The sequence below is a fragment of the Schistocerca nitens genome, chromosome 12, assembly GCF_023898315.1.
Source record: "Schistocerca nitens isolate TAMUIC-IGC-003100 chromosome 12, iqSchNite1.1, whole genome shotgun sequence".
NCBI classification, from domain to species: domain Eukaryota; kingdom Metazoa; phylum Arthropoda; class Insecta; order Orthoptera; family Acrididae; genus Schistocerca; species Schistocerca nitens.
The window spans coordinates 76,759,923-76,778,960 of NC_064625.1; the positions used below are offsets into that span (position 1 = coordinate 76,759,923).

The window sequence follows — 19,038 nt, forward strand, 5'->3', positions numbered from 1 at the left end:
GTCTCAGGACTGAAGACCACAACAACAACAACAACAACAACAACAGGCCCGAACTTAATTTTTATGGGTGACAATGCGCGACCGCATAGGACAGTGCAAGTGGAGGAGCTATTGGGACGACAGGATATTCGGCGAGTGGATTGGCCTGCCCGTTCCCCGACTTCAGCGCCATCGAGCAGGTGTGGGAGACTTTGGGGAGACGTAATGCAGAATGTCCACTCGCGACAACGACCGTCCAGTGGTGCTGGAGGAGGAACAGCACGCCCTACCACAACAACTCCAGCCTCATGGCCAGCATGGCCGCACGTTGTAGAGAATACACTGCCATCCACGGTGATAGCACACACTTTTAAGAGGGGATGAATCAGAAAATACATAGCTACATAGAAGCTAATGTAACTTTTAGTGTCTGAGAGATAACTGAACCAAATTTTGCACATGTCGTCATTACATTATTGGTGACATTCTGGATTTTTTCAACATTTTGTAAAAATAATTTGATCAGAACGTTGCTGGATGGTTTTGAAATACGTACTGTCATATGAGGAACATTTTCTCAAAGCTAACTTACTTATCAGTTTCAAAATGTGTTAGACTATTCTTAATAATTAGAAAAATAAATCTATGTACAATTTTTTCATATCACTTTTGAACTCCCGCAACAATTTTTAATTGTATTTGTATGATACATACTAATTTCACAAAAAACGTAAATATATTTGACAGCACGTAACAAGGAAGTTTTGTTAAATTGTGTACTTTTATGTGCAATCGCTCAACAGAAAATGTGCCTCATATAGTGAAAAATGAAAGATGCGACAAATATACAAAAAAGATTTTACTAGCATTTATGCCAGAGACAAGTACCCTAATAGTTCGCCATAGTCATAGATTTGGTCTTTTTAGTCTTCATATAGCTCTTTTCTTCTAGACTGATCTTTGTGACGTGCCCTTCGCTGACATTTCAGAAACAGCAATACGCATATCATCTGTCTTTTCCAATAGGTTTTCAGTGAAGCAACTTGCATCAAATCCTAGTCTCATGAAGGTTCTGGTTCTTGCATTGTTACAACCACTGAACAGCAGACAAGCATCATCTGAGTAAATTTTAACAATAGTATTTGAGCAAAATGTTTCATAGTACATCCCTTTTAACTGAGATTACCAAATATTTCGTTCACCTTATGCGTTCCATCGCCGGTCAGAGTGGCCGAGCGGTTCTAGGCGCTACAGTCTGGAACCGCGCGACCGCTACGTCGCAGGTTCGAATCCTGCCTCGGGCATGGATGTGTGTGATGTCCTTAGGTTGTTTAGGTTTAAGTAGTTCTAAGTTCTAGGGGACTGATGACCTCAGCAGTTAAGTCCCATAGTGCTCAGAGCCATTTGAACCATTTTGCGTTCCATCATGTATTTCCGTAATAAATCGTAGTTCATCTCATCGTAAATGGATTCACAGTCTTATATACTCTACAGAAGTGTTCTCTGTTTTCTGTAAATAATAAAATACCGTAAAGAAAGACCGAGGCGTGTAGAAAACAGGATTGAAGTAAGACTTTTACATCATTTGTAGCAAGCATTGAACAACGTAAATTGGAGATAATATTTCTGACATGCTACAGAACCGAAACTTCTGGCACATTAAATCTGTATGCCGGACCGAGAGTCGAACTCGGGACCTTTGCCTTTCGCGGGCATGTGCTCCACCATCTGAGCTATCCAAGCACGACTCACGCCCCGTCCTCACAGCTTTCCTTCTGCCAGTACCTCGTCTCCTACTTTCCAAACTTCACAGAAGCTCTCCTGCGAACCATGCAGGACTAGCACTCCTGAAAGAAAGGATATTGCGGAGACATGGCTGAGCCACAGCCTGGGGGATGTTTCCAGAATGAGATTTTCACTCTGCAGCGGAGTGTGCACTGATATGAAACTTCCGGCACACAGTTTTAATCTGCCAGGAAGTTTTATATCAGCGCACATTCCAGAGTGAAAATCTCATTCTGGATGCTACAGAACTATCTGGTAGCAGAAGACCAATTTTACATACAAGATGCATGTCTCGCCTTTTGCAATGTCCAAGGGACCATAATAAATCATGGTGACTTTTATGTAATTACTGTCTTTGAATAAAACTGCAATTTCTGTTCGTCTCATTGTTATTTTGTGTACTGTAGCGGTTTTTTCCATCTCTGGTCCAAGTCACATCGAGCTACGTTACTCTGCACTGACACATCATGCGTAGCTTGCTTTCGTCCTTAAGTTTTACACTCCAGTGTATTTGGATGGCCGGCCGGGGTGACCGAGCGGTTCTAGGCGCTAAAGTCTGGTACCGCACAACCGCTACGATCGCAGGTTCGAATCCTGCCTCGGGCATGGATATGTGTGGTGTCCTTAGGTTAGTTATGTTTAGGTAGTTCTAAGTTCTATGGGACTGACGGCCTCAGAAGTTATGTCCCATAGTGCTCAGAGCCATTTGAACCATTTTGTATTTGGATGAAGTGCGACTTCCGCTATCAGCCTGTATCTTCCAGTGAATTGAAATAACCACTATAAACGTCCCCGTCAGATCTCGATGGCTCACCTGAAGGCCGCTGATAGGTGCCTTGCCGTAATATCTTGAGGTGAAGTCAATGACGACCGACTACAAGCCCGAAACCTCTTTGAATAGTGCTATTGTGTCGGAGTAAGCACGTACTAGGAAATACACTATAACCCAAAAAAGAAAAATACGCACCACTAGGGAATTATCCGAATGGGACGGAAATCGTAGATGTGTTGTACGTGTAAGACAAACAGTGATTAAAATTTCCTAAACATTGGATGAGTTATTCGAGAGAATGAGTTCCAGAAACTGAGCTTTGGTCTACCCCTGGCCCTTCTCCAAGCAGTTATTCGACTTGGCATTGTTTGACAGAGTTGTTGGATGTACTCCTAGGTAATATCGTACCAAATTCTTCGCTTGTCATCGAGCTGATTGGGAAGCAAGGCCCACGAATTAAGACAATTCTACTCCAGTCAGTAATATCCCAGGCCAAAGACATGTCTCGAGACGCCCCGGACATCAGTGCCACACCAACCCGATTGTCGATCACCAACACCCCCAGCAAGCGGGGGTGATAGACTGGGTTGCCATTTCCGTTCACAGCAGGCCCCCTTTGACGGTCATCTGCGGAGCCCCTACAGGACAGCGGTACGTGGATGTTATTCTACGCTCCGTTTTGTTGCCCTTCATGGGAAGCCATCTTGGGCTTACATTTCACCAAGATAAAGCCCGCCCGCACACGGCGAGAGTTTCAACTGCTCGTCTTCTTGCCTGACAGAATTGAACAAAGTAAGAGCATATGGACGATCAGACCAATTGTGTGATTGGATTGAAGAGTTCCTAGATAACAGAACGCAGCATGTCATTCTCAATGGAGAGAAGTCTTCCGAAGTAAGAGTGATTTCAGGTGTGCCGCAGGGGAGTGTCGTAGGACCGTTGCTATTCACAATATATATAAATTACCTTCTGGATGACATGGGAAGTTCACTGAGACTTTTTGCGGATGATGCTGTGGTATATCGAGAGGTTGTGACAATGGAGAATTGTACTGAAATGCAGGAGGATCTGCAGCGAATTGACGTATAGTGAAGGGAATGGCAATTGAATCTCAATGTAGACAAGTGTAATGTGCTGCGAATACATAGAAAGAAAGATACCTTATCATTTAGCTACAATACAGCAGGTCAGCAACTGGAAGCAGTTAATGCCATAAATTATCTGGGAGTACGCATTAGGAGTGATTTAAAATAGAATGATCATATAAAATTGATTGTCGGTAAAGCAGATGCCAGACTGAGATTCATTGGAAGGATCCTAAGGAAATGCAATCCGAAAACAATGGAGGTAGGTTACAGTACGCTTCTTCGCCCGCTGCTTGAATACTGCTCAGCAGTGTGGGATCCGTACCAGATAGGGTTGATAGAAGAGAGAGAGAAGATCCAACGGAGAGCAGCGCGCTTCGTTACAGGGTCAGTTAGTAATCGCGAAAGCGCTACGGAGTTGATAGATAAACTCCAGTGGAATACTCTGCAGGAGAGACGCTCAGTAGCTCGGTCCAGGCTTTTGTTGAAGTTTCGAGAACATACCTTCACCGAGGAGTCAACCAGTATATTGCTCCCTCCTACCCATATCTTGCGAAGAGACCATGAGGATAAAATCAGAGAGATTAGAGCCCACACAGAGGCATACCGACGATCCTTGTTTCCACGTACAATACGAGTCTGGAATAGAAGGGAGAACCGATTGAGGTACTCAAGGTACCCTCCGACACACACCGTCAGGTGGCTTGCAGAGTATGGATGTAGATGTAGATGCAGGCTCTACCTTGGCCAGCAAGGTAACCGCACTCTTGCCGGTTAAGAACGCTTGGATCATTATGGGCACTGCCGCCCAATCATCGCAGGATATGACGATGAGACACGCCGATTGGATCCCTCAGAAGGACTTCTAACAACTCTGCCTCCGAACGGACCAACGCATTATTGACTAGCAGAAATCGTGAAGTTCTTTCCCTTGAAATATCATTCAGTTTTTCTGGACCTGGAATCATTTGTTTGTCTGTAGTACATATTCGTCATATCTACCGATTTCCGATGCATTCGTGGTTATCGAGCTCATTGGGAAGGGGGGCCCATGAATGAAGACAATTCTACTCAAGTCAATGAGATTCCAGGCCAAAGACATGTCTCGAGACACTCCGGACAGCAGTACGATACCAACCCGATTGTCGTTCACCAACCCCCCAGCAACCACGGGTGATAGACAGCGTTGCCATTTCCGCTCATAGCAGGTCCCCTTTGATGGTCATTCGCGGAACAGTTACGGGACAGCGGTACGTGGACGTTATTCTACGCTCCGTTTTGTTGCCCTTCATGGAAAGCCATCTTGGGCTTACATTTCAGCAAGATAATGCCTGCCCGCACCAGGCGAGAGTTTCCACTGAACAAAGTAAGAGCATATGGACTATCACACCAATTGTGTGATTGGATTGAAGAGTTCCTAGATAACAGAACGCAGCATGTCGTTCTCAATGGAGAGAAGTCTTCCGAAGTAAGAGTGATTTCAGGTGTGCCGCAGGGGAGTGTCGTAGGACCGTTGCTATTCACAATATATATAAATTACCTTCTGGATGACATGGGAAGTTCACTGAGACTTTTTGCGGATGATGCTGTGGTATATCGAGAGGTTGTGACAATGGAGAATTGTACTGAAATGCAGGAGGATCTGCAGCGAATTGACGTATAGTGAAGGGAATGGCAATTGAATCTCAATGTAGACAAGTGTAATGTGCTGCGAATACATAGAAAGAAAGATACCTTATCATTTAGCTACAATACAGCAGGTCAGCAACTGGAAGCAGTTAATGCCATAAATTATCTGGGAGTACGCATTAGGAGTGATTTAAAATAGAATGATCATATAAAATTGATTGTCGGTAAAGCAGATGCCAGACTGAGATTCATTGGAAGGATCCTAAGGAAATGCAATCCGAAAACAATGGAGGTAGGTTACAGTACGCTTCTTCGCCCGCTGCTTGAATACTGCTCAGCAGTGTGGGATTCGTACCAGACAGGGTTGATGGAAGAGAGAGAGAACCAACGGAGAGCAGCGCGCTTCGTTACAGGGTCATTTTGTAATCGCTAAGCGTTACGGAGATGATAAACTCCAGTGGAAGACTCTACAGGAGAGACGCTCAGTAGCTCGGTACGGGCTTTTGTTTGTAGTTTCGAGGACATACCTTCACCGAGGAGTCAAGCAGTTCAAATGGTTCAAATGGCTCTGAGCACTATGCCTTAACTTCTGAGGTCATCAGTCGCCTAGAACTTAGAACTACTTAAACCTAAATAACCTAAGGACATCACACACATCCATGCCCGAGGCAGGATTCGAACGTGCGACCGTAGCGGTTGCCCGGTTCCAGACTGTAGCGCCTAGAACCGCACGGCCACACCGGCCGGCGAGTGAAGCAGTATATTTCTCCCTCCTACGTATATCTCGCGAAGAGACCAAGAGGATAAAATCAGAGAGATTAGAGCCCACACAGAGGCATTCCGACGATCCTTCTTTCCACGTACAATACGAGACTGGAAGAGAAGGGAGAACCGATTGAGGTGTTCAAGGTACCCTCCGCCACACACCGTCAGGTGGCTTGCGGAGTATGGATGTAGATGTAGATGTAGATGCAGACTCTACCTTGGCCAGCAAGGTCACCGCACTCTTCGCCAGTTAAGAACGCTTGGATCATTATGGGCACAGCCTCCAATCATCGCAGGATATGACGATCAGACGTGCCGATTGGATCCCTCAGGAGGACTTCTAACAACTCTGCCTTCGAACGCCAAGCCGAATAATTGCTTGCATGATGGCCAGAGGTGGACCAACGCATTATTGACTAGCAGAAATCGTGAAGCTCTTTCCCTTGAAATATTATTCAGTTTTTCTGGTCCTGAAATCATTTGTTTGTCTGTAGCACATATTCGTCATATCTACCGATTTCCGATGCGTTCAGATAATTCCTTCGGGGTGCGATCTTTTAGTGTATGTTTGGGTACCCTCGAAGTCTGAGGTGAGAGGCGAGGCTCGGATGACTGCCGCCTCCGAGCGCCGCTCTCGGGCCCGCAGCGTCCGCAGTCGGTGTCGGCGGCGGCGACGGCGGCGGTAGCGGCTGGTTGGGCGGACCGCCGCTCGGCGGCGCGCGCGTCGCCGCCGGCGCCGTCTGTGGGCAGCGCTGGCCGCCGCGTCTTCAGTCGGCAGGCAGAGGGCGTCCGCGACCCACCACTCGGCCTGCCCGCGCGTCAGCCGCGACACACCAGCCACGGCGTCTGCACCTCGGGCCAGTCCGCCGTACCGAACGCCTCGACGACACCCGCGTCTCTCACTACATTTCAACGGCAGCAATCGAGCCCGTCTGAATATTAGACGACCCTCGGCACAGCACCTGTCGCAATCTCCGATAACCACTCGCTGCGCACGGGGTTTCCGAGACAACCGGGAGCTGCGCTCGTTCCGTGACGAGACGCCATACTCGCCTCCGAGTGACACCAGACTCTACGGCAGCACCGAACAGCAGGGGGAGCTGCTCTCTAGAACAGTGTCGTTTGTGTGTGTGTGTGCGCGCAGTACCAAAGAAATACCCTCCCGCGGTTCGTAGCGAGACAGCAGTGTAGCGTAGCACGCCAACGACAAGTGGAAGTTATCAATCATCGTGACACTCTGCGTGCATAGCACTGCGAGAACACTTAAGAATTATTTCGAACTGTTTTTTTGTTTACGACCGCAACACTTCGTAGAGGTCACCCTGTTTTGTGGACCGAGCACGTGTGTCATTAATCAGCGTAAACAAACTGCTCCGGCGAGAGTTTTTACTGCCGGGAGCTGGTGTCACGAATAGAATCCGTCGTCACTCGCTTTTGGAAATTTGTCGCCTGTGACTGTGTCCGTTCGAGCGTGGCTGGCGCCCGAGAAATAAAATAACTTTCCCGTTTTGACAGCTAGCGCGCCAGCTGATACGGTTCGGCGGGAGAGCAAAGAGAGAGAGAGAGGAAAAAAAAAAAGTCAGCTGTGAGGAGGGCGACTGTGACCCATATATCAGAGCGCGCGCGGGAACTCTCCCCGCTGCGATCAGCTGTTTTATTCGCCGTCGGGGAGCGGGAGCTATTAGACCGGCCTCCCTCGAGGTCGCAGAGAGTCGACCGCCGCTCCCCCATACGCATCGTCGTCCCACGCGCTGCTCCCTCTTCGGCGGGCGGTGACGTCATCGCACAGTGCGGACGCCACGTCGTCTGCCGGCTGATTTACGCGGCAACCGTCCGAGGAGGGAACGGGTCGGTCGATCAGAACAGCTCCTGCGAGGGGAGATTTTTTTGTCGCTCCGTTTACGGCTCTGACGTACTGAACTTTCCTCCGCCGTCGGTCTGACAAGCTGTGCACGAGCTACTGGTGGTGAGAGGAGACAGGAGGGGACACCGAAGGACGAATAGGAGCGGATTAGAAGTAATTGCTGTGTAACAACAGTGATATCCTCTCCTTGTTACTTGTTGTGTGCTTTTCGACAGTGTACGTCTCGTATCTTCTGAAGTGAATAGTATAAAAACATTGACTAGAAAGACTGCTTGCATGTTGGCTAATGACATTAGTGTGACGGAGACGTGCTGCTGACTTCGGTGCGAGTGCTGTTGGGTTTATTGACAGTACGGGAGTGCGGTGCTGTTTTATTAGTCCGCTGTATCGGCAAGCTCAGCTCGCCGCCCAGAGGCGACCCTTCCGCCTGGGACGGCGGCGCGCGTCTGCCGCGCCGACGCCTCCGGCCGCCGCCCCCGACGCCGCCCCTCGCTGCCCCCACCACCTGCGCACCTGCGTGCGCGCTGCGCGGCGTCGCTGCCAACCTCGCGGCGCCAAACTCGCTGCCCAGGCACCGACCGCTCGCGCCCGAACCGGCTCCCAATTAAGTCCCGCGTGCTAGCAGTGTTGTTGGAGCAGCGGCACACGAATCGGCGCTCTCCAGAGCGGTGTGATTCGGTCTGGAAAAACTGTCGCGAGACAGCGTGTTTACATGTAGACTCCAGCTGTAGACGGGACAGTTCAGCAGGTCTCGGGAGTGAATACTGAAATTTACTGTGCTGCTTAGCATTTACCTGGTGAGGAGAGACTGGGAATGGAATCGGTGCGGAGTGGAACGGGATACGTCTGAGACGGACCCTAGGATAGCATAGATCGACGGCCGGGTATCGATCAGAGCACGCGCAAAGGAGACAGCCAGGGGTGCCAACCTCGCGGGCTATGCGCGCCCCCGCGGCGCCGGGACGCCGCCCCCGCCGCCGCCGCTGAGCTGCCAAGCTGTGGGAGATCAAGCCGAACCGCTCGTCCCCGACGGCCGCCGCGATTTTGTCCGTTGCCGACGTGGACGCCGGCGGGGGCGGCGCCCTCTACGACGTCCACCCCCACCACCTCAATCACCACCACCACCACATCAACCATCACCACCATATCAACCACTTCAACCACCACCACCACCATGCGGCCGCCTACCACCACTTCAATCACCTGAACCACCACGGCGGCGGCGGGGGCGGCGGCGGCGGCGTGGTGCCAGGCGCCGGGGGCGGAGGCCCTGTGGTCTCCGCCGCCGGCGCACACTACGGCGGCCACTACGTGGACGCGACCGCCTCGACCGCCCCCGCGGCTGCCGTGCCGCCCCCGGGGGCGGGCGGCGTGCTGTCGCCGTCGCTGGCGGTGGCTGCGGCGCCCATGTCCTCGCCCCCGGCGCCGCCCGGCAACGGAGGCAGCAACAGCAACGGCAGCGGCGGCGCCGGCGTCACGTGGTGGGCCATGATGAACGGCAGCCTCTACGAGGACAGCCCACCGCCGCCCCCGCACCAGGTGAGACTCGCCGCCGTCTCTGCCGCCCCCAGGACTCTCCACACACCCCTAAAACCGAAACTAGACAAATGGATCTCCCCGTGGTTCGTAGTCCACATGGAACTGTAGGTTATTTAAATATTCTCCGTAAATCCGTCTTCTAACAGATTGTGGGACGACAGCTGTCTGTACCTTTATGTAATACGGATTTCGCCTTCATCTGTAATTATTTATCTTATTTCATGTGTTACAAAAAAGCGAACTCTCCGTTAACTACAGTGAAATTCGGCCGACCGCCGTGTCACCCTGTGCCAGTGGCGCCATTGTGATGCGCTATGGTGGGGCGTGACGTCAGCACACCGCCCTACCGGCCGTTGCCAGCTCACAGTTGACATTACGAACCTGATTGCATCCTGTTTCAGTCGTACCACTACTGGAAGAATCCCTGGCAGTACCGGATATTGAACCCAGGTCCTTCACGCTCAGAACCTGCTTCGGGCCTCTCCACGATGCCAAGTGATCTCGTGGATAGCGGGCAATCAGTGGGATACAGTTTCTACAGATGGCTCAGTGGTAAGGCGCCAGACTATGGATGCGAAGACCTTGGGTTCGGTTCTCGATCAGACGCACTATTTTTATTGGTCACTTTTCACTTGTTAGTCATCTGGCAAAAGTTGTTGATGTGGAAAATGCCAAGTTGCGTCGTGATTAGGAATCCACATTAAACTGTACGAGTAGGTCCCCATATAACTAGTGTCTAACTCAGTTCAAATGGTTCAAATGGCTCTGAGCACTATGGGACTCAACATCTTGGGTCATAAGTCCCCTAGAACTTAGAACTACTTAAACCTAACTAACCTAAGGACATCACACACACCCATGCCCGAGGCAGGATTCGAACCTGCGACCGTAGCAGTCCCGTGGTTCCGGACTGCAGCGCCAGAACCGCTAGACCACCGCGGCCGGCGTCTAACTCAGTTCAAAGGTCGGACGAAAAAGGCAGCGGCATATGACCTCCAAAAGGACTACGATTAACAAAGCTCTGTACTATTCAAACCGACCTATGGGTTGATCACGGCTTTATCTTTATGGGGTAGAGGATGCAAAGTCCACTATCCTGAAACTCCTTTGCTGCTATGGTGTAAACGGTGGCATCTCACTAATAAGACTTGTTGATTTGGTTCCTTGTCCATACCGTAGCAGAAAAGAAGCATAGCGGACATCGTTTTGTTTTTCTTCTTCTGCTTTACGCTCTGTGTGATGTAGAACGATGTTTACGATATACCCATATGATCACCTGGTATCATAGAGGTGCCTGAAGGTGGTGTAGTATAACACGGAAAGCGATTTCAAATAAATTAAGATTTATAAATACAGCTGAATGTGTCAACCCTGCTACATAGAGACATTCAGTATCAGCCATGTGATGGACTAGCTGTTGTTAAGGCTATCGTTATATCTATTAAGTGTATGACCTCCTTAAGACAGCAAAAACACACTTTGAAACATTACGAATGTCTCGCTTTCCTCATCTGGCTGTTCATTTCTAATCCGTTAAAGAGGTGCACACTGATATGCTAAACAGCAGTCATTAAATAAGCCACCCGGACAAAACGCCCTGGGCTCACATGATAGTCGGCAAATATAATGATTAGGATGAAAATCCCTGGCTTACATTTACTTTTGTCTACTTGCGTCTCCTTAGATACTTCACACTACCGTTCGACTCCTTTGGTGTCCACAAGTATACAATACTGTTTCTGTGGCCGCCATCTGTCTGTTGGCCTTCCAGATGACCTAGCGTAACGCGCCCGGAAGAGCTAAGAGGACGCAAGTGGACTAACGTAAATGTAAGGTAAGGACTTCTCGTCCTAATCATTTTACCTCATGATCTGTAGTTGTTCTCGTGTATCACAGCATAACTGGCTAGGAAATTGAAGTCAAAATTCAAAGGAGGACAAGGGCATTACCACCACCACTATGTCGACGCCAAGTAAACCTCCTTTGTTCCCAAACTAACCTTAGAGTTGAACATGGCTTTAGCCTTTATTGGATGCGGCGTTAACATGGAACACTGAAAAAGTAATCAGCATTGGAAAACATGATCAGCTTTTCTTCAATCACGTCAAATTCTAAAGAAAACAAACTTTTAAAGAATCTGAAACTTCATCACAGATGAAATCAGTGTGCCGCACCAGGCCTCGAACGACCCACCCCACAGGCTGATTCTAGCCTAGAGGTATTGAGCTATCCAAGAATGAAGTTTGCAAAGTAAGGGGGAGGGGGGGGGGAGGAGTTACTGCAAGAATTGAAGCAATGAGAGCGATCCGTGAGCCTTACCTACTGGGCAACTGTGTCGGTGATAGTACACAAGTATCCGGGTTCGAATCCCGTGCCGGTATATAGTTTTAATAAGCTGGGAAATCTCAAAATAGCACGCACTTCGTTGCAGAATGAAAGATTCAGTCTGGATCTTAATTCACACTTTCCAACCGGAGTATCAGTTACGAAACTGACATACGTAACGAGTCACAACTGGCTTCATTAAAAATACACTACGGGTTTCGATGCATAAAAACTTACCCTGGGGTAGTTCTCGTGTACATATGATCGTGACTGTTCGCTCATATACTGTTCTCCCTACGTTTTTTTCACACAGTTTGGCACAACTAGTTCAAAAGTGCCGACGCAACCGTCAGGTCAACTTGGTAGTACTCCTTTCGCGTAAGAGTGTCTGGTGTATGATTACACATTCAGTAAAACCAGCATACAGCAGGGTAGAGTCTTTCGCGTTGTGAATTTTGTATACATTTGCATCATATTTCAATATGGAGAAGTAGCGGAAGTGCTTTTTGTTCTTATTCTTTCATGCGGTCGCTAAACATAGATAGTAGACTTACATATTTATCTTGCCCACTTCGTAGCACTTTTGTCTGAGTTGCAAAATTCCACACACGTGTCAATTAATTGAATTATGTTAACATAGCAAGTACAAAAAATATGAATAGCAACTACAAAAACTAACAGTTTACCTGTGTAATACTCTTCTTGTTTCATTTATGAGAAAGGGTAATCTTGATCATCTTGAACTCCACAGCTAATTGTTAATATTAATAGGAAGCCAACACAGCTGTACCGGTACACATTTATTATGTCACGATCGGCGTCCTTCACAGAACAGCATTGGGTTACCTGCAGTTGTACCAATCAAAAATTATAATGTAAGGTTTATAAGTGATCTCCACAGAGTTGTGCCAGTGTCCTGACTTAAGAACTCTAATTTATCTTACGTAAGATGAAAGACAAATTCTGGAACATGAAGATCATACAAACACTCCGTCGATAGCTTGGAAGAGTATTTAAAGTCATGATATCATGATACTGGCACAGCTCTTTGGGGATGGCGTAAGAAAATTGTGGACGAGGTGTGTTGCATGCCGTTTATACGTATAGCTTACTATAGGTTTTATGCTCACTTACGTTTCGTTGAACTGAAGGTTACATGACGACGTTCTGTCGATCTAAACCGGTCATACTAAATGGGTATCAATACACTGGCAGGGCTGTCTTATTAATATTCAGGAGTGAATTTCATTAAGAGAGACTGCTTATATACGCCTGTACGTACTGCTATTAGTATAATATAAACTTGATGATACCTATACATAAATCTGTTAGCTGCGGTGTGCACGCACAATGTTTTCCGAAATCTTAATGCTAATGAAAAAAGTAAGAGGGATAATTAAGTCTAGAGACAAGTATTTTGTTGTGTGATTAACAAGCGTAACATTTTTAGCGACGGAGATACTAAAGCAGTTATGTATTTTTGAACACAGCTACATACTTTTTAATAACGGTTGAGAGGCGTTGGAAAGTGGATTGGAGGGTATCTAAACTCTTCTTGACAGATTTAAACTGTTTGTCTCACTGAAACTCGAACAACTTACGATGTAGTATTGCACTGAATCTTTAAAAAAAATCCTTTGTGTGTATGAAGGCCAAGGGTGCTGGAACAACAGCGTCTTCCTTCAATTGCCACGTAAACATTGGGTAATAAACTGAAACATGCCGATGTGTTGGCAGCTGTGACCTTCATATTCCAGACGGTAACCGACTCTTTTTAACAAAGAGTTTCACGTCGAAACCGAAACAAGATGTACAAATGTCCTCTTGTCAAAGGGTTTCGAACGCTGTTGAAAACAGTGGACACTTCCATATAAAATAAGACAATTGCTTCATTGCCTCAGCAGATAAAGAAATTAATGAATCATGGCTTTTACAAAATATTAGAAAATTTCCCACTTTTTGACAGAACTAGTTGGCACGACATTAACTTATCTTGTATTGTGCACACCTGAAGCACAACTGAGTAAAAAATAATGTAAATCACCATTATGGATTCATCGATTAATTAAGTTTGTGACAAAAAATAGTATTTACTTATTGTGGGAATATTAAGCCCATCCCTGCTACAGTGAGTACACAAACGTGAACAAAAACATCTCGTATCTCCGTCTGAGAGCATATTTCCGCAGCTAACGTAAACAGCGATAGACAGCGAAAACATGGCGTCTGGAAGGAAAGTGTAACTAGAAGATAAATTAATGTGTTAATTACATAAACACCTGAAAAACTGCGGTACTTAACCAAAAAGCATCGTGTCAACTAGTTCTCAGAGGTGACTGAAGCAAAAAGTGGTAGTTTCTTAAAAGAGACAGTCATAGATATCATGCAACGCCAGCGAGAAACCGGATAAACTGAAGTCACCATTAGAGCCAAATGTCGGGTCCTTTATAATTGCCAAAGTTTGAAAAATCTACTGCAGTATCTTCAGCATTTATATTTGAGTTTCAAAACAGCTGATTATGCCTCCCCAGTGTTGGCAGTCATTTGCGTTAGCTGTACCTCTCCTCCTACTCCCCCCTCCACTCCTTTCTACTTCCGAAGGTAGGCAGACGAAATAACTAACGCTTATTTCCCCATAACCACTTCTATTTGTCGTTCGAATGTAGCTTCATTTAAGTGAGTGGTGTAACTGTTCCTTAATCATGATGTTTCCCTCCGTCTTTTTCTGTCGTGTGTTAACCTCTTCATATCTTCGTAACTTCTTCATTCAATATCCTCTTTAATCAGTTTTCGGTATTATAGTCTTGGTGTGATTCTTTTATTTTTCACTTCTACCTCTCTAGCCTGCCAGGATAATCTAACAGCTGTCTCACTAGTCTGTCGCTTCCTCTGGTAAAAATCTTCCATAAACTTCTTGCTTAGTTCTTACTTCATCCGTTCAATAAAACATCCTTAGCACAACAATTCAGGTACTTGCAGTTTGTTGCTCTCTGGATCTTTGGTAGTCTACAGACACACACTCTCAGGAACTTGTTGCTTATTTCGAGATCAATATCTGTTAGCCCTAGAGTTTTTTTTTTATAGAAGAAAGCTTTCTACGCCTGCATCAATCTTCTCCAGTTATCGCCCATGCCTCGTCCAACCTGTGCACTATAACTTCCCAGACATATATATACTTTCACTACTTCCACTGACGTTCTTCTCCATTCCACTACACTTTATCGCCTTAGATTTTGCGTTTTTTGTCCTTAAATAACAATACTCTCTGCCAAGTGTGCCGTCTGTTCGTTTGAATAGGCCTCACGAACTTTCATAACACTCGACCAGAATGTCTGTTATCTGTAACATAAGAGTCGTCAAAACTCAGATGCTCCGGTCTGTCTTTCACTCCCATCTGGCGTAGCTCATCTACATCAACTATGCATATAGTCTACAAAGCACCGTGAAGTACATGGTAGAGGCTACTTTCCACTGTAACCGTTGTTAGTGTTTCTTCCCGTCTCATTCTCGAATGGAGTGCGGGAAGAATCATCGCTTAAACATATATGTGGACGCTGTATTATGGATACCTGCAGGGTTGTAGTACACTCCTAGATTCGTCACTCAAATCTAGTTCTTGAAACTTCGTAACCAGGCTTTCCCCGGGTAGTTTGCCCCTATCTTCAAGCATCTGGCGGTCCAGTTTCTTCAGTACCTCCGTTACGCTCTTCCATGGCTCAAACAAACCTGTGACCATTCGTGCTGCACTAAATATATGTTAAATACCTCCAAGTTGTCCTGTTTGTGTCCTAGGATGGGTCGCATGAGTGTTTTATAAACGGCCTCATTTGTAGACTGACTGCATTTCCCTAGTGTCAAACCAATGAAACGAGGTCTACCACTTGCTTCACCTACTAACGAGCGTATGTGACCCTTCCATTTCAGCTCCACACAAATTGCTAAACCAGGAAATTTATTTAAGCCGACCGATGTCAGTTGTGGCTCACTGACATTGTATTCATAGTATAATACGTATTTTCGTTTCGTTAAGTGCACAGCTTTACGTTCCTGAGAATTTAATACGAGTTGCCAATCTTAACACCACCCTCAAATCCCTTCGAAACCAAGTGGGCGTTCCCCAACAACTATGGGGGTCACGAGTTCGAGAATGAATGGCTTGTGGCTAACACGGAAGAAAATCGGGTATGCAAATTTTCTGGAAGACGTAATATCGCTCGTTAACGACTGAGACTATGTTGGAACCAACCACTAAGGTGCGATGTCTGTCTTGCAGACTGACATTCTCGCAAACCTCAACAACTTTGTGGGCGCCCTCAGACCATTCATCACGAACCTTGTACTGCATCACCGTAGTTTGTGTGTGTGTGTTTTTTCATTATTTATATCCTGTGTGCGCAGGGGTCCTGGAATGCTAAACGGAGTGCTACACGATCAATGTCCTCCGAAAAATAAGCAAACGACGGCTGCTGTAGAATCACGGGAGCTGAATTTGTTTGCTTCAGATCAGAGATAAACAGCTGAGACATTTCGTAACGGTTGGCTCGTAATCTGTGGTGTTTGTTGCGCAAGAATCCCGACAAGCTACCGGTTTCTTGAGTCAGCGCAAAACAGAACCAAAAAAAGGAGTGTTTAAGTTTTTGCGTGGCGCCCAGCTCATGCCTACATTGATGAAAATTCCTTACTCTATGGGTGTAATTCCCGCTATGACTCTGCAATGTAGCCAGTTTCATTCTTAATTTTTATATCCGTCTTGCAACAGGTATCGATTGGCCGCCTTCCACTTTCGCCTCTCATTTGTTTCTTCCTTGATTTGCTGCTAACTTCGTTCATTTTTAATGCTATCCATCATTCTAAACCACGTCTTTCCTCCCCCCTTTTCCCAGTGACCTTACTTTCAGTAACTTTTTCGTTGCAGGGGACTTGGTCGTTATGTCCAATCCATGATGTTTATGGCACTCTTATAATTTCCACTAGTCTTCTTTCCCCTCATACTGCTATAAGTATTGCGTCATGCCTTCTTCTGCCAGTCTGTTTAACTTTAAGGATTTTTCTCCATAACCAAGTTTCAAAACTGTCACAGTATATTATCCCATTCTTTTTCACTACAAATGTTTGACAGTCATACGATGCTACACTTCGCACAAAACACTTGATGAATCTCTTTCTTAATGCCACAGAAATTGATTTTGCTGTTACGAGACCTTGCACTTGCTACTTTTCAAAACCTCGTCTACTCATAGATACTCCACTTGCTCTCGTTCCTATACAAACATTTTTCATCATCAGACTACTTCACTAATGAAAAGCAAATTACCCAACGAAATTCTCTCACACTTTACTATTACTTGTTATCGACTCAAACGTTTTCTAATGCATCTGTATTCTTAACATGTCTGTATCTTGACTAATACTTCTCATCCATTAATCGTTTAGTTTATATCGTTTTCGTTTGCCTTATACTCAGTTAGAAGGTTGCGCATTCTGTATTCTTCTCTGTCAGTGTATGAGGGCAGCAACACTTTTCAACATGCAGAGTCCACGAAAGAGCTTTGGGTTCGACTCTCGATACTATTATTCCGCTTACGCTCTTTTTATTCTCTCCACGACAAGAGCAGTGCAGCCTCTCAATTGAACCGATCTAGGAGGCGCTGTGGTTAGCACACTAGACTCGCATTCGGGAGGACAGCGTTTCAAATCCCCGTCAGGCCATCCTGAGTTGTTTTCCGTGATTCGCCTAAATCACCCTACGACAACGACGAGATCGTTCCTTTGAAAGGGCACGGCCGATTTACTTCCCCATTCTCGAAACATTCCGAGCTTGTGCTCCGTCTCTAATTCATTCCCTCTCAATTTACCGCAATACATCATCCTTGTAGTGAACTCAATCGACACTTAGTGACTGTCGATCCACGTACTCGAGGTCATGGGCCTGTGGCCACTGATGCAATGGAAACACACACAAAACTATGACTTAAACCTTTACTCTGCGAGTCATATTCTGGTCCGAGCGAGACAGCGCAGTGGCTTAGCGCAATGGGCTCGCATTCAGGGGGACGACGGTTCAAATCCGGCATTCCTAATTTAGGTTTTCCGTGATTTCCCTAAATCGCTTCAGGCAAATTCCAGGATGGTGCCTTTGAAAGGACACGACCGGCGTCCTTCCCAATGCTTCCCTAATCCGATGGGACCGATGACCTCGCTGTTTGTTCTCCTTCCCCAAGTCAGGGAACCAACCTAGGCTAGCACTTGGATAGGTGACCATCCGGTCCGCCGAGCGCTGTTGGCAAGCGGGATGCACTCAGCCCCTGTGAGGCAAACTGAGGAGCTGCTTGATTGAGATGTAGCGGCTCCGGTCTCAGAAACTGACATACGGCCGGGAGAGCGGTCTGCTGACCACATACCCCTCCATATTCGCATCCAGTGACGCCTATCGGCGGCCGGTCGGTGCCGTTGGGCCTCCATGGCCTGTTTGGGAGGAGTTTGGTTTTCTGCCACCAGCACGTTCTCTTGTACATTCCACCACTGACTCTCTACTGAAAGTCCTGGAAGGTATTTTTATGTCTAATACACACACAAAGATGCTGAGATTCCATTTTGCAATGTCAAGAGAGATTAGTAATGTGGAATTACATCGATCTGTACATGTCAAGAGAGTTCAGTAATGTGGGATTACATCGATCGGTATTAAATCATTCTGTTCGCTTCAAGCCGATTCATTTTCAAAGGAACTATCCCAGAATTTACCTTCAGCGATGTGGGGGAACCACGGAAAAACTAAGATCCAGATGATCTGACGGCGATTCGAACCACCGTTCTCCGCAATGAAGGTCTAGAGAACGCCACACGTTACCAGTGACGTCACAGGACCTAAGTCTGTAAGAAGTCTGGATAGCACGCCATTTTCCTAGCTGTTACTGTCGGCTTTCGCCACCAGAGCCGCTACGTATCCTTCGAGTAACAGTTGACTTTCCATCATGATCGGTAGCGTACCTCGTTACAGTGCTTCCAAAAGGGAACCACCGTTGCCAGTTTGCCAGTTCCTCAGATCAGTCATGAGTTCTCATCAACGCCACGTATTAACAAGCTACGGAAGCACAGAAACAAATGATACTTCACTTTGCTTAAATCGTAGCTGTCTCCGACTTTTAGCATATTGTTGCTTGAATAAGAAGTAAAAGAATGAATTATCTTATCTGAAATTGAAATTTTGCTTTAGTCCAAACAAATTTTTTTAGCACTCCGTCTTCAGGCCACAAGTGGTCCATCGGGACCATCCGACCGCCGTGTCATCCTCA

General features: G+C 46.7%; 1 protein-coding gene across 1 annotated transcript in view; it reads left to right on the forward strand.

Moving 5' to 3' along the window:
- The first annotated feature begins 9,286 nt into the window (after positions 1–9,286).
- Positions 9,287–19,038, forward strand: part of LOC126214920 (uncharacterized) — a 43,356-nt gene continuing 33,604 nt past the window's right edge. The window contains exon 1 of the mRNA XM_049941560.1: positions 9,287–9,418. Coding sequence (XP_049797517.1) covers positions 9,287–9,418 — 132 coding nt within the window. The remainder of the gene's footprint in view (positions 9,419–19,038) is intronic.